This window comes from Hyperoodon ampullatus (assembly GCF_949752795.1).
Source record: "Hyperoodon ampullatus genome assembly, chromosome: 1".
Classification (NCBI taxonomy): domain Eukaryota; kingdom Metazoa; phylum Chordata; class Mammalia; order Artiodactyla; family Ziphiidae; genus Hyperoodon; species Hyperoodon ampullatus.
In genome coordinates this window covers 144,080,505-144,096,681 of record NC_136914.1, presented here as the reverse complement: position 1 = coordinate 144,096,681, position 16,177 = coordinate 144,080,505, and the positions used below count along the sequence as shown (strand labels likewise).

At 34.2% G+C, this 16,177-nt stretch overlaps 1 protein-coding gene across 2 annotated transcripts in view; it reads left to right on the top strand.

Annotated features, from left to right (window-relative positions):
* The window catches only part of BLTP1 (bridge-like lipid transfer protein family member 1), a gene marked incomplete at its 5' end in the record, with an annotated part of 191,446 nt that overhangs the window by 19,606 nt on the left and 155,663 nt on the right, over positions 1-16,177 (top strand). For both annotated transcript variants that reach the window (XM_079697870.1, XM_079697869.1), the window contains 5 exons: positions 3,711-3,894; positions 7,439-7,520; positions 7,896-8,089; positions 10,133-10,212; positions 12,061-12,211. In XM_079697870.1, coding sequence (XP_079553996.1) covers positions 3,711-3,894; positions 7,439-7,520; positions 7,896-8,089; positions 10,133-10,212; positions 12,061-12,211 — 691 coding nt within the window. The remainder of the gene's footprint in view (positions 1-3,710; positions 3,895-7,438; positions 7,521-7,895; positions 8,090-10,132; positions 10,213-12,060; positions 12,212-16,177) is intronic.

The following is a 16,177-nucleotide window of genomic DNA, read 5'->3' as shown; positions in this document are numbered from 1 at the left end:
GGAGATCTGATTTACTGTTTAATCACATAGCTTGCTGGCTGGAATATTAGTAATTCAGGTGAAACAAATAGAAGCAATAGAACATAGAAGTTGAGCGTGAACTCAGCTAAATCTCTCTATTTAAAAATATGAAACCAAAAGCTGCTTTTAAAATGCTTATAGATTCACTGTTTGTTCAGTATTTTTCTAAAGTGATTTTTGGAAGGAAAAGAGTGGTCTAGGCATTTTGTTCAATCTTACTTAAAATTTAAAAGCCCATTTATTATTTCTGTTTAAGGATTTAACATATTTATTGAGCCCCTTCTACATACCAGGCACTGTTTTAGGCACCAGGGATAGAAGAGTGAACACAACAGGAAAAAATCATCTCTAATGGAGTTTACATTCTAGTTGGGGCAGGTGACAATCAATAATAAATAATGCAAAAAAAAACAGTTGGGAAAATGGGTAGGGATTGTTGAGAGGATCTTGTAGTGTTTTAGTATTAAGTATTTAGTGTTTATCAGTGTTTTCAAAATACTTTCAGAGATTAATACCTTTATCTTTGTACCTTGTTGTCTTTAGTAAGTTAATGTAGCCATATTCTTTTATATCAGTTATATTGAAAGAAGAGAATCAGTTGTGCATGTCCAGCAAGTTGAAGATCAAATTGAGAGTAATCCTGTTTCCATTTTTATACAGTCATTTGTTTGTTCATCACTGCTGATCCAATTAGGAGCTAGTCCAGACTCTTGATTTTCCCCATTGCTCCTTCTGTAGCTCATCCACTGGCCTTTATAGTATATTCCTAATGATCAAGGCATTTGTATTCAGGGATCATGATCAGGTGTTCCAAAAGTAAATTTGAAAACAAATGCCTTAAATGAGTTTTGAGGTAAATTTTGATTGAGTTGTTTATGACCTTGAAGAATTGCATAATAATTAATTCCTACTTGTATAGATCAAAGTGGGAATAGAAAAATAACCTACTTTGCATTTATTATGCTTCCACATGTTGGGTTTCCAAAAAGTCTTAGATCTGTTTGTTTGAGGATATTTTTGTTTTACTTAGGAGTATGATTTGTGGTAAGATGCTCTGTTCCTCTTTCATACAAATGAGCCCTACTATGTACTAAGAATTGTTCTAGGCACCAGAGATACAATAGTGAATAAAACAAGTTTTTTCTCTTAAAGAGCTTGCTTCATTCTGAATCCTTGCTTGGGAAGGATTTAGATAATTAGCGAGTAAATATATGTAGCATCGAGGAGTGAGTGAGGAAAATATGGCATTGAGGAAAATCAGAATAGGGTCAGTAGAGTAGAGAGTGCTGTTTTGCAGGGAGGGTGCTGTGTACATAGGGAAGTTGGGAGAGGCTTCATTGATAGGGGATGGTTAAACAGAAACATGAAGCAAGTTAAGGAAATGAGTTATTTTGACTATCTGGGGGAAGGACATTTCCTGGTTGTTCAGGTCCTGGTTTATAACCAAAATGGAGGCCAGGACTAGAAGGGAGGGAGGACTAGAAGTGGAGAAGAGTGCAGATCCTATAAGATTTTATAGGTCACTTTTAAAGGAACTTGGTATCAATGAGAGAGGAGACCATCAGAAAATTAGGGAACAGGAGAGTGACATGATTTTAGTTAGGGTTTTTGAAAGATCTGGCCAATGTGTAAAGCACAGGCATAAGGGAAATAAGGGCAGAAGCAGGGAGAGTAGTTAGGAGGCTATTGTGTTAAAACAGGTGCAGGTTGATGGTGACTTGGGCCAGAGTGGTGAGGAGTGGTTTCTGGATATATGTTGAAAGAAAAGCTGACAGGATTTGCTGATAATATCTGGGACAAGAAAGAAAGAGAGCAGTCAAATTTTTTGGCCTGAGCAATTGAAAAGATTGACTTGCTGTTGATAAGGTGGGGAATATTGTGGAGTAGATTGGGGTGGGAAAATCGGGTGTTTGGTTGGATAGGTCAAGTGCGTGATGCCTGTTAGACATCAAATTGGAGATATTTGAGTAGGCTGCTGGATATTTGACCCTGACATTTTGAGAAGAGGTCATGAATAATTACTGTAGAAAGGTCTAAAACCTAATGAGTGATAAAGTTTGATTTACTTATTTAAAAATGATAATGATATTTATAACTATTAAGTCTTAGAATACTTCATATGTATTAAAAAATGTGTTTCTTATTTTTATTTTAATTTTAAGAATTTGACCTACAGCAAGAAAAAGGGAAACACACTTTATGTAATAGCTTAAGGGGATCGTCTTAGCTTTTAGCCATTTGATAAGTCTGAAGAAATAGGAGAGGGAACATAGGTCAAGAGCTGTCTAAAAAATATAAGAAAACTTACAGCTCTTAAACATTAGTTTTTTGAAGGATTGTGTTTATCTCTTTTTCCTCTCTTGTCTCAGGAAGTAATGAGGGAAAAAACCTTGATTGGAGTAAAACTAAAAGTATTACTGTATAAAAATATGAATGTTGTTGATTCATTTTCCTCAGCTTATTTTTGAAATATGAGTGGCAGTGTATTTTTCATTTATTAATTTAAACTTACATTTATTTAGGGTGTTTGACATCTCATATGCTGTTTTGCTAATAATTTGAGAAGAAATTAATACTGGTGAAATTTCGTACCTTACTAAACCACAGCTTAAGCTACTAAAATGAAAGTTGGTAATTCTCTTTACCCATTTAAAAAAATTAAATTATTCTAACTGTTCATATCTAATTTTAATTGCCTTTCAATTGAATTTGTTTGACAGGGATAAAAACAGATAAAGGTTGAAAAAGAAGTCTTAAAAAACACATGTATCATTTATAACAAAATAAAGCACTGACTGTGGTACCTTTCTTCTGACCCTTTTTGGTTGACATGAGATGCACTGTCTTAGATTATTTCCTCAGTAGAAACAAGTGCCCCATCTATCACTTTATAGATGGATTTATTACTATTGTCACTTATATTTAATATAATTGTCTTTTATTTGAGATTACTATTTGAGTCTACAGTTTATCGAATCTTTGTTTTAGCATTGTGTAGTTTTTATTTATTTTTTATTTTTTTAATTTTTTTTCTGTACGCGGGCCTCTCACTGTTGTGGCCTCTCCCTCTGCGGAGCACAGGCTCCGGACACACAGGCCCAGCGGCCATGGCTCACGGGCCCAGCCGCCCCGCAGCATGTGGGATCTTCCCGGACCGGGGCACGAACCTATGTCCCCTGCATCAGCAGGCGGACTCCCAACCACTGCGCCACCAGGGAAGCCCTAGCATTGTGTAGTTTTTAAAAACAAACTAGTATTTATGAAAAGTCCTGGTTTCTATGATGCACAAGTTCAAATACTAGTGTGATGTTTAAATGCATCATACTTTGAACAATTTATATTTTAGTATACACTTATGGCTATATTGGGGTAAAGTTTTACTCTGTAAATGGCATTGTGCTGTTCTTAGCATACAGTCTTTAAGTTTTGTTGTTATACACCCAGAATGTAGAAATTCAGATTGTTTTTAGAGTGCTAAATTGAAATACTGTAGTAAATCAGCTTTTTTCTTTCTTTTGCCCATGTTTTATTGCTTTTAAAATATTATTCCCTTTTACCATAGACTTCTGTGTTAAAAGAAATTATTTGAGTTACTTTAGCTGTGGAAAAGATTTGACTTAAAACTTTGACTAAAGTTTTTAAAAAGTTGACTAAAAACTCTTTTTTTTTTTTGTAATTGATGTCTTTAGATCCAAAGGCAGAAACTAGATTATACATCACAGTCAATGACTTTGAATTTCACGTCTATAATCGTTCGGATCTTTATGGACGTCTTCAAGAATTGTTTGGTTTGGAGCCAACAATAATTCTACCCAAGAAAGAAGATGATAAAACACAAGAAAATGGAAGAAGAACCCAGTCCAAAATTGAAAGGTTGATTGTCACACTTGAATTTTATTAATCTCCAACATTTAAACATCCGCTTTTATTAGAGTATTAACACTGTTTACCTAAACACAGCCTAATCTTTCTTTATAGATTAGCTAAAACTTTTATTCTCACAAATAAGTATATAATTCTTCAAAAATTTCAAATAATACAGAATTATGTAATGTGAAAAAACAGTCCCGGTCTATTCTTCTCACCAGTTCTACTTCCTTCTTTGTTGATAACTACTATCAATTTGTTTTTTATTCTTTTGAATGCACATACATAAGTCTATACATACATATACATAGCTAAGGTGCATATACAATTATATTATTTTATTTTATCTGTTTCTGGGCTCTCCGTTCTGTTTCATTGACCTATTTGTTTTCTTTCACCAGTACCACAGTATGTTGATTACTGTAGCTTTACATTTAAGTCTTGAAATCAGGTAGTGTCAGTCCTCCAACTTTGCTTTTCTTCTTCAGTGTTGTCTTGGGTATTCTGGGTCTTTTGCCTCTCCATATAAACTTTAGAATCAGTTTGCCAATATCCAGGGGTTTCGATAGGGATTGCATTGAATCTATAAATCAAGTTGGGAAGAATCGACATCTTGACAGTATTGAGTCTTCCTGTCAATGAACATGGAATGTTTCTTTAGTTATTTAGTTCTCTTTGATATCTTTCATCAGAGTTTTATAGTTTTCCTCATGTAGATCATGTAGAAAAATTGTTAAATTTATCCCTATTTCATTTTCTGTAGTGCTAATGTACGGTATTATGTTTTTAATTTCAAATTCCACTTGTTCATTGGTGGTATATAGGAAAGTGATTGACTCTTGTATATTACTAACCTTGTATCCTGCAACCTTGCTATAGTCATTAGTTCTAAGAGTATTCCTGATCAGTTCTTTCCGATTTTCAACATAGATGATTGTGTCAGCTGCAAACAAAGAAAGTCTTATTTCTTGCTTCCCAATCTGTATACATTTTATTTCCTTTTTTTGTCTTATTGCAATAGCTAGAACTTCTAGTATGTATTTGGAAAAGAATGGTGAGAGGGGACATCTTGCTTCATACCTGGTCTTAGTGGGAAAGCTTCTAGCTTCTCACTGTTAAGTATCATGTTAACTGTAGGTTTTTGTTGGTTGATATTCTTTATCAAGTTGAGGAAGTTCCCCTCTATTCCTAGTTAGTAAAACTAGAGGTTTTAATCATGAATGGGTATTGGATTTTGTCAGATGCTTTGTCTGTATCTGTTGGTATGATCCTTTGATTTTTCACTTTTAGCCTGTTAATTGATTTTTGAATGTTGAACCAGCCTTGTATAGGTAATAGTTTTATTTATTTATTTATTTATTGCATTACGCGGGCCTCTCACTGTTGTGGCCTCTCCCGTTGCGGAGCACAGGCTCCGGACGCGCAGGCTCAGCAGCCATGGCTCACTGGCCTAGCCGCTCCGCGGCATGTGGGATCTTCCTGGACCGGGGCACGAACCTGTGTCCCCTACATTGGCAGGCAGACTCTCAACCACTGCGCCACCAGGGAGGCCCTAGTTTTATTATTTTAAAAGTAGATGATGAGGATGTTTATTCTCAATTAAATATTTAGTGCATATTATGTCCCAGGCACTGAGCTTGAGGTACTGGGGATACTGAGAATATGACAACTGTTCTATCTTGAGAGAATTTACAGCCTACTGTGGGAGTTAGAACACTTAGCAGGCAATTTTAGTGCAAGAAATATAACAGGGACAAGAATAGAATTCTCGGGCTTCCCTGGTGGCGCAGTGGTCGAGAGTCCGCCTGCCAATGCAGGGGACATGGGTTCATGCCCCGGTCCGGGAGGATCCCATGTGCCGTAGAGCAGCTGGGCCCGTGAGCCATTGCCACTGAGCCTGCGCATCCGGAGCCTGTGCTCTGCAACGGGAGAGACCACAACAGTGAGAGGCCCGCATACCGCAAAAAACAAAACAAAACAAAACAAAAAAACAAAACAAAACAAAACAAAACAAAGAATAGAATTCTTTGGGCACACATAGAAGGATCCAGGAAGGTAGGAACCTTAAAGGTGAATGAATTAAGCAGAGAAGGAGATGAAAGTTCTTCCATGGAGAAGAAACATCATATGCAATAGAGAAGTTGTTACTGAGGCTGGAGTGGATTACTTGAGGTGGGGATAAATTAGACTAAAATGTTTAGCAGGATCTGGATTAGAAATGTGGCCTTACCCCAGGTCAGCAGTGTTGTGTTGTGATTGGAGGGAAATAAGACTGGAGGCAGGGAGACCAGATAGAAGGACGTAGTAACAGTTCAGGGAAGAGATGATCATCAACTGGGTTGCTAGCAAGGGGAAGGAAGAGATGGAGATGGATTCTGGATACATTTAAGCAGATGAATACTTAAGAGAGTGATGAATTAGATGTGGAGAACAAATAAGAAGGATGAGTCAACAGTGAATCCAAATTTCTAATTTAAGCAGTAGTCATGCTTAGTCAGGGAACGTTAGAGAAAGGTTAGGGGGTGGTAGTGAGGTTAGTTTTGAATTTAGTTTTAAGAACTGAAGGCCATCTTACAAATATGGCTCCAGAAGTGTGATTTAGGAGTTATCGGGTTATTGAAGAGATATGCCTTGAGTTTTCATATGAAATCTTTAGTGAATTGCTGTGAATTTTTCATTTCTTAAATTTTGTGTACTTTGTGTATGGCCAATTCCTTTTTTCTTACTCTTGGTCTATCCTTTTCATTATATTGAGAGGAAATTATTTTGGCACAGAGTGGCGGGGGTAGGGAAGGTGAAGGATCAGCTGAACTGTCAGAAGTGCTTAAAACACTTAAAACATCAAAGTAACATATCTTGGTCATTTTTGTTTTAATTATAATTTTTTCTGTCTTGTAAAATGATATAATGTAGTGTGATAGGCATAATGACATGTAATGACAGCACATCATAATTTATACTTTGTCATTTAAGCTTGTCATTCTGAAAATATACTTTTTTGTTATAGCTTCTTATATAAAAATTGGTACGTGATAGAGTACATTCTAGGAGACATTTTAGGGATATTAGTGTCCCTTAGATGGTCATTGTTTTGTTTACTGAGCAGTCATTAGATATATTTGGAAAGATATAAGTGGTATTAATAATGTGTATTGTGGGACTTCCCTGGTGGCGCAGTGGTTAAGAATCTGCCTGCCAATGCAGGGGACATGGGTTCAATCCCTGGTCCATGAAGATCCCACATGCCGCAGAGCAGCTAAGCCTGTGCGCCACAACTACTGAGCCTGTGCTCTAGAGCCCACGAGCCACAACTACTGAAGCCCGCGTGCCTAGAGCCTGTGCTCCACAACAAGAGAAGCCACTGCAGTGAGAAGCCTGCACACCACAACAAAGAGTAGCCCCTGCTCACCACAACTAGAGAAAATCTGCGCGCTGCAACGAAGACCCAACACAGCCAAAAATAATAATAATAATGTGTACTGTGAGGAAGTCAACAGTATTCTCAGGTACTTAAATTTTTCTCATATATGTCAATTTTTTTTTTTCTCAGAGTTAAAGTAAAAACAGAATCTCAAGACCCCACATCTTCATGGAGATCACTTATTCCAGTCATAAAGGTCAATGTGAGCACAGTAAGTAAATTCCACTACAATTAGTGTTTCATGGGTTAATAACAGAACCTTTTATTTTTGCAAATATAATTTTCACTTAAGAAAGTAATTTTGTAGAGGTCTTTGGGTTCCATTCTTAATAAAGTGAAAGAATTATTTCAACACCAATACCATTTTAGCACAAATGTATAGACCTTTAAGGCTATTTATTTATTCACAAGTGCTCAAATTTCTTTAAACACTAGTCTAAATTGATCAGTGGAGCAATTTAAACAGTATATAGTGCTAAAGTGGAATCATTTAGTAGTTGCTTGAAAATGCTTGTTATTAGGTCAACTGAGAAAAAAAAAATGGCCTAAATTGTATGGCATAATATCTCTTATCCGTTTTTTACAGGGACGCTTGGCCTTTGGAAATCATTACCAACCTCAAACTCTGTGCATCAACTTTGATGATGCTTTCTTAACCTATACTACAAAACCACCTTCCAGTCATCTTGACCAGTTCATGCATATTGTGAAGGGAAAGCTTGAAAATGTTCGAGTCATGCTTGTTCCTAGTCCAAGATATGTTGGTCTTCAAAATGATGAGTAAGAAAGTCATAAAAATAACAAATAACTTCTTTATACCTATTGTAGCTTATCATTTAGAATCTTTTGTATCCTTTTAATTTCTTTGCTATAAGTTGGGCAATAATTACATATATTTCTCTATTAAATCAACTGAGAGTATTCCTGCTTTATAAGATAGATGGAGTTTATCCACTGGTAAACTCCTATTTTAAATATTTTTCTATAAGCTATTTTTCTTGTTTTTTAATTGTAATAGTTAATATTTATTGCCATTTAATATATGTCAGGCACTGTTTATAAGCTTATAATTTTTCTATCCTTTTCTCAGTGTATTTGGGAAATTTATTTTGGGCAATTGATCCCTGATGTTTGTATGTTAGAAAATACACATTACAGGTAGGTTTTTATTTTCAGAAGGGATGGATAAATAGTAAATTCAACAAATTCATTATAGTAGAGTATCATTTGAGTTAATGAAAAGTTGAAAATTGAATCAGAATTACTCTTGGAAAACTGATGAAGTTAAGACAGTTTTGGAATTCAGTTGACATTTAAGTCCCAGTCAGTTTTCCACCTGGCTTTTCAGATTTCTTTCCTTCAGTGAAGTAGCTCCTTGCATTTAGGAGACACATTGTAATAATGACGCACACTAGAGTCACCCTCTTTGTGGTGGGATGCTTCCATTCCAGAGGACCGGGGCCCCCAGGTAACAGACACATGGCTCGCATCTGACTCCCAGGCCACATGCTCATGAGTGGGGTGAGGGCTCTTGTAATCTTTGTTATTCTCAATCACTATTCTTTTTTGTGAAGGAGTCTGTGGTTAAATTTGTGTAATTTAAGTATTCATGTGATGAGTTTCCACTGTCTCAGCTTTTGTCTTGTGTGTAGGCAATATAAAGTTTGAGTTTATGAGAAACATGATTGTTTCTTTTTAGTTCCAACTTTTGGCTAGCTTGCTATTAGATTTTCTAGGGATTGGCTAGAATGACACGGTCATTTTCCCAGCTTGAGTACCGGGGAGGCTCTGGGTCTACCTGGTTTCACACTCTTCAGGATCACTGAATTGCTTAGCATCTTGGAATATAAGCTACGCACACAATTCTATATTTATGGGTGCAAGTTGTAATACTGAAAAAAATAAATCTGGGTTTTTGTGAAAATTACTACAGAGTAAAATGAAAAAGTGTCCTGCTATTTGTATAAAAAGATTTAAAATTGTATTTTTCACTCTTCAGAAGTAAGCATGGAGATTAAATAATGAGATTAAACCCTAGCCTTTGTGATTTAATACATATTTAGAAGAAGATTGTTGAATTTGTATGTGTTATATTATCTGATGATTGAGAGGTTAATTTTGATATGGAAGGAAGATATTGTGGTGTATGATAAGGACAAAAGTTGTTAAATCAGAGGAAGTAAAGAGGGAAGTTAATTGATGGTACAGAAACATTCATTCCAGAATTTGAGTTCAAGATGTTTGCTTTAAGTTTATTTCAAGTTGATCAATTAAATATTCTTGGAAATAGGTAATATAAAGTTGTTAAAAATGACAACACTTTTTAAATTTAATGTTTCTGAAAGGTTTTGCTTTATTTTACAATATATAAGATGATATTTTTAATCAGTTATGTAGTGTTATTAATATGAAATGGTTGAATTTGAAGTCTAATTTTAAATTTATTGTTGCAAATGCAGAATATGATTATTATATTCCAATGAACATTGTTCTTCCATTGTATTTAATTAAACTTTGTTTTAAATGGATTTCTCTCATTCAAAACTTAAAATGAAAAATGCAAAACAAATTTTTTGTCTTTCTTTAACTGATTTTGCTGGTCAAAAATTTTTCAGTGCCAATTTTTTATATAGTCTAATATAGAAAACAATTATGGAACAATTTATTATGTATGTGAAAGATGTTTTCCCTTTTCAAGTTTCTACACTTGATTGCTTTTAAGTTTTCTTTTTTGTTTTCACCCATTACCATCGTTAATTAGAATGCTGAACATTTTATATTCTGAAGGTGTACTTAGTTTGCCTTCCACCTTCCTTTGTATAGACCACCAAGATTAATGGGAGAAGGTTTTGTGGTGATGCAGTCGAATGATGTTGACATCTACTATTACATGGATGAGCCAGGTATTATTTTTTGAAAATATGTTTCATAGCTACAATTCTGTTTCTTCTATGAAATGCTGATACCTAATAATATTTTAAGTATCCTTGCTTAGGATATAAATAAGCATTAATAACGGTAAATGTGGATGTGAGAATGCCTACCTAAAAAATATCTGTGTCATTTGTCAAAAGTTGAATATGTTTAGTATTTCAGATCAAAAGAGAACAATATAGTAATCTTTCCTTCAAATTCCATTTTTGCAAGTATACTTCAAAAATTGTGAATACAAATGACCATGAGTGAAAACCATTAGAGAATATGATGATAGTTAAGGTAGTTCTTGCTGGCTTAGGGGAAAAAAAATCACAGTAAGTTGGATTTGAGGCCTAAAGTTTAAGGATTGAAGTCCAGCTAGTTACAGTGTTTCACAGGTGGCCTCAGTTTTATAAATAAGCTAAATATTGGATTTTTAGTCATTTTTTTCCTAATTCTTGTTTTTCATACCTTTCAGGAGGTTTATGAGGTCAAAGTATGTTCAAAATTAGGATGTTATTTGCCTTTTTTTTTTTTTTTTTTTTACCATGTTGTATTGATTGTGTAAAAGTTACAGGGGGCAAAACTTCTGGTGCTTTAGCATGAATCAAGGCAGTGATTCCAAACTATACTAGTAATCCCTGTCTTTTTCACTGCCATGCAGTCACAATAAAACAAATGCCAGTGCACTTTACAGAGTCTTTGATTAAGCAGTAAAAATTACTTTTATCAAATCTTGACCCTTCAGTAAACTTTTTAATATTCATTTAATAAAATGATAAGAACACATAATACACTTCTGCCCCATACCAAAGTACACTGTTGTTTTGGGGAAAAGCACTCTGTGATTGAGTTCCAAGCTGAACTGTTTGCTCTTTTCATGGAATACCAGTTGTGCTTGAAAGAGCAACTAGGGACAAACTATGGTTTTGAGCTTTCATGTGAAAGTTAGAATTTTGGAAAATTTGGGTCTGCCACTGTGAGTTTGATGACTTTTCTGATGAGACTACCAGTGTTATTAACAATATGACTTTTTAAATGTTTAATAATGAAATTTGTCTATTTGGGAAAAATATGCATGTCTCAGTGAACCAGTATTTTCCAAATGACCAATTCATGATGTCCGTAAAAGATTTATTCAGAGTGCAACAGGAATCAGTAAATTTTAACGTGTCAGAGTATAAGAAGTTCAGTGATATGGTTTCAGATTCCACATTGCAAGTAATCTTTAAGAAATTACCACTTGTTGAATTTTGGTCTAGTGTCAAAGAATATCCAAAATTATCTGAAAAAGCTATTAAAATACTCCTCCCTTTTCTGTCTACCTATTTGTATGAGGCTAGGTTTTCTTCAATAGATTAAGTGCCGAAACAGCTGTGAGAATTCACTTGTTTTCTATTAAGCTGTATATTTAAGAAATTTGCCAAAATAAAAACGATGCCAACACTTCTCAATAAATTAATTTGTTTTAGAAAATATGCTTATTTTGATTAAAAAATATTTTCATTCAAAATGAAATAAAATTTTATTTGTTTTCATTAAAATGTAGTTATTTTTCACATCATATTTTCATTAAATCTTATTAGACATTTTGTTATGTCAACATGTAATGAGTTTATTTTAAAAATAAAATTTAAAAATATTGCTCAATTCAAATTTTGAATACAGTAAATTTTGATAGATACAATACAAAAAAAAAAATCCCACTTTGGGGTCCTCAATATAGAGTGTAAAGTGTTCCGGAGATCAAAAAATTTTTAGAAATGTTGATCTAAGGAAGCCTTTTAATGGTTATTTTAAGTAACTATCTTCATATTGTATATTCTGCAATATAGGACTTGTTCCAGAAGAAACAGAAGAAACTATTGAAGGAGAAATGAGCAGTGAGGATTGCAAATTACAAGATTTGCCTCCATGTTGGGGACTGGATATAGTTTGTGGTAAAGGAACAGATTTCAACTACGGGCCATGGGCTGATAGGCAGAGGTACTTGATTAAATTATATTTCTAAGTCAAACATATTGGGATAATACTATAATTTTTATTAAAGGCTAGCTTAGTATCGATATTTTTATAAGCTATTTTATTATGGCAGGGTAAGGTATCACTAAACATTTTAATCCAAATAATTTGTAGAGAAATTGGCACAAGCAAGTTTGCTCTAAAGGAGGAGCTAATTCATTAGAAAAATGGTGAATGAGCAGAATATTTATTGATTCCTTGGTTTTTTCTTTTGTATTTAATCACTGAATATGCCAGGGATTGTTGGGACTATGGAGATTTCAGAGCTAAAAGACATACATAGTTCAGTTTTGGAAAAAAGAAACAAAAGAGTTTTATTAAGTGCTGTATTAGAGGTATGTAAAAAGTCTTGATGAAGAATTTAGAGAGGTACTGTATTAGTTTGCTGAGGCTGCCACAACAAAGTACCGCAGACTGTGTGGCTTAAACAGCAGAAATTTCTCACCGTTCTGGAGGTTAGAATTCTGAGATCAAGGTGTTGGCAGGATTGGTTCCTTCTGAGGGCCCTGAGGGAAGGCTGTGTTCAAAGCCTCACTCCTTGGCTTGTAGATGGTCATCTTCTCCTTGTATCTTCATATGGTCTTCTCTCTTGTGTGTTTTGTAGGTCTCTGTGTCCAAATTTCCTCTTCTTGCAAGAATACCAGTCATATTGGATTAGGCCCACCCTATTGACCTCATTTTAACTTAATTACTTCTCTAAAGACCCTGTCTCTAACTATGGCCAAATTATGAGGTACTGAAGATTAGGACATATGAATTTTAGGGGGACACAATTTAGCCCACAACAGGTTCATAACTCATATTGAAGAGGAGAGAACTGGGGAATGCTTTTTGGTTGAGGTAATATGTGAGTTGAGTTTTGAAACGTAAGTAAGAATTAGCCAGGGAAGGAAGGGAAGGATAAGTAATCAAGGCAAGGGAGGAGTTCTGCAAATGCATGATGACAGTAGAGAATTGTCTTAATAAGTTCTATAGGTTGTTAAAGAGATTTGTAGGTAGTTAAGAAATATATAGATTTTATACTGGAGGTAATAGGGAGTGCCTGAAAGGTAAAAAAGGGTTTTTTATTTCTTAGTTATTCTATTAATTTTGAAGTTAATTTTCTATTTTTAATATATTATGAACATCTGCCTACTTATTGAAGAATTTTAAACAAAGGAGGGGACATGTACTACTATTTATGAGGGAACATCTAAATTTTTATGTAAATATACATTGTTTAAAGCTAGTTTAGTCTTTCATAAACTAGCCTGAATGGAGAAATACAAGCTTAATCAGTCACTGAGGCAGATATTACTGGGCCACTGATGGACTACTAAGAGCGCTGATACTGACTTGATATACTGACTCTTTTTATACTTAATTGGTTTTTTTTTTAATTTTATGTTTTTACACAGCAGGTTCTTATTAGTTATCTATTTTATACATATTAAGGCATATATGTCAATCCCAGTCTCCCAATTCATCCCAGCACCACAAACCACCGCCGCCGCTTTCCCCCCTTGGTGTCCATACGTTTGTTCTCTACATCTGTGTCTCTATTTCTGCCTTGCAAACTAAATTGTTTTAAAAAGTGCTTTCTAAGCCCGGGCGCAGCAACGAAGACCCAACGCAGCCAAAAAACAAAAAAAAAGTGCTTTCTACCTAGCATTGTTAGAAGAATTATATGCTTTGTCAGGTACTACATTCTGTTAACCTTGGTATCTCTAGCATATAGAAATACCTGCTCCATTAAGTAGCTACTTAAATAACAGTTGTTTGATAAATATATAAGTAAGTGTGTTGTTATTTGAATACTTGGAGTATGCCAGTACAGTACTTCATTAAGTTCTGGGTTAGATTATTAGACCCGAAGGTAAACATAGCTTAAAATTTCAGGTTAGAAAACAAATATTTTTCAAATTACTGGATTAAAATTTTCCTTTTATAATAAAATTTTTCATACATTAAACCATGCTATATTTACTGTGTAATAGTTGAAAATGAGGGGTTTTACATTCCCTTAAGTAACAATTACACTTGCTATATTTGAAAGGAAAAAATTAAAGCAGTGCTTTAACACAGACACAGAATATTCTTGCATTTTAGTATTTGAATAAAGTGTGATTCTTCTTAAACTATATTTAATTGTATTGCATTAAGAGAAGTATTAGGCTATATTTACATGAAAATCCTAGCTAAAATTCTTTTAATATATAGTCATATTCACTCTTTGGGTGATCTTTGTATAATACAGAGAAATGATACTGAAGATAACATGAAAGAAAAATTTGCTTTACCAACTCCTTTCAGTAGGTCCTGCCACTGCTAGGAGAGAACAGCAATACATTCTTTAACCTGGACTTAACAAAATCCTTCAGATTTATTAAAAAGAAAGAAGAAAGAAATTTATCACATGGGTTTAGTTTCCTTTTGTGAGTAATAATAGTATTTATCTCCTCCCTTTTATATGCAAATTGTGCATTTCCTCTCTTGTAGCCATTTCCTTTTTCCCCATACTGAGTTTCTAAACAAATATGAACTGTTATCAGAAATATTAATTAGGTTATTTTTTTTAGTATCTACCTATTAGTGTAAGAAATATAGAAAGAAATCTCAACTGTTTTATTATTGGATAGTTCACTCAGCATTGTGAGTTTTTGATCTCTGATGTAGCATGACCTTATTTAGCTTATAGATTTTAATGTCAGTTCTATTACCTTTACATGATTTTCTTTTTTTTTTTAACATCTTTATTGGAGTATAATTGCTTTACAGTGGTGTGTTAGTTTCTGTTGTACAACAAAGTGAATCAGCTATACGTATACATATATTCCCATATCCCCTCCCTCTTGTGTCTGAATCTTTAAGACACTCATCTTTTCTTTTTAAGAGTTTTCATGACAGAGTTGAAATATAAACTTTATAAATTCGTACTTACTCCTTAATGATAACTATAATAATGCAAATATTCCTGATATTGTCTGGCGTTTTATTGCTTTCACTTAAGTGCTTTCATTTATATTTTCACACTTGATCTTCATAACAGTGAGAGACACAAGGACAGGTGTGGTGATCTGATCTGATTATACCTGTGAGAAAATGAAGACACAGAAGTTCAGTGATTTGGGCAATATAGTAAAGCTATAACATCTAGAGCCAAGATTCAGACCAACCCTTCAAGTCCACTGCTCTTTTCATTATATCCTGCTACCCATTTTATAGTCCATGATCACCTAATGATCAGATGGATTCTTTGTCTTGAAAGCTTAGTTTTATATATTTGTGTCTTAGCCAAAACATTTACAGACTTAATTTTCTTTTCATGTCTATAATGGATCAGTTTGCAAATTTTGTTCTGTTGATCTGATTTTTCCCAGTCAGTTTATTCCAAGCAGCATTTCCTGTTACTGATGGCTCCTTCCTCAGCTCTTCCTATTTAAAAGTCAGAAACTGATACTTTTTCTGAATGTATGAGTAACATGCTAATTTTTAATTTTATAGAAGACTATGAATTGAAAGTTTCTTGGTTTCTTTCATGTTTGTCAAATGATATGGGGAGGCAAATACATTAGAGCCTTAGCCTCCAAACACTTGCTTCGTTTTAGAAATCTATTGCTCTTTAGAGTCTTATTCTTATAACATTGATTAATAGTGATTATGAAAATAATAGAAATACACTTTCTCCATGTGCCCTGTACTGCCAAGTCTTTTTCTTATATGTTGTCATTTAATTCTTGGATCTATTCTCTGAGACTGGTTATGATAATTCTCTTTTACAGGTGAGGAAGCAGGTGAATGTCCTCAGAAAGGTTAAGTAGTAATTGTCCAGAGCGGAATGATTCTAATTAAACCATCCCCCTTCAGCTTTTCTTTGCCATTTGCACAATTGATATACCTGTAGAAAGTCTTTAATTTTTCACAGTATGTTTGAATAGTGCAAATTTGGTC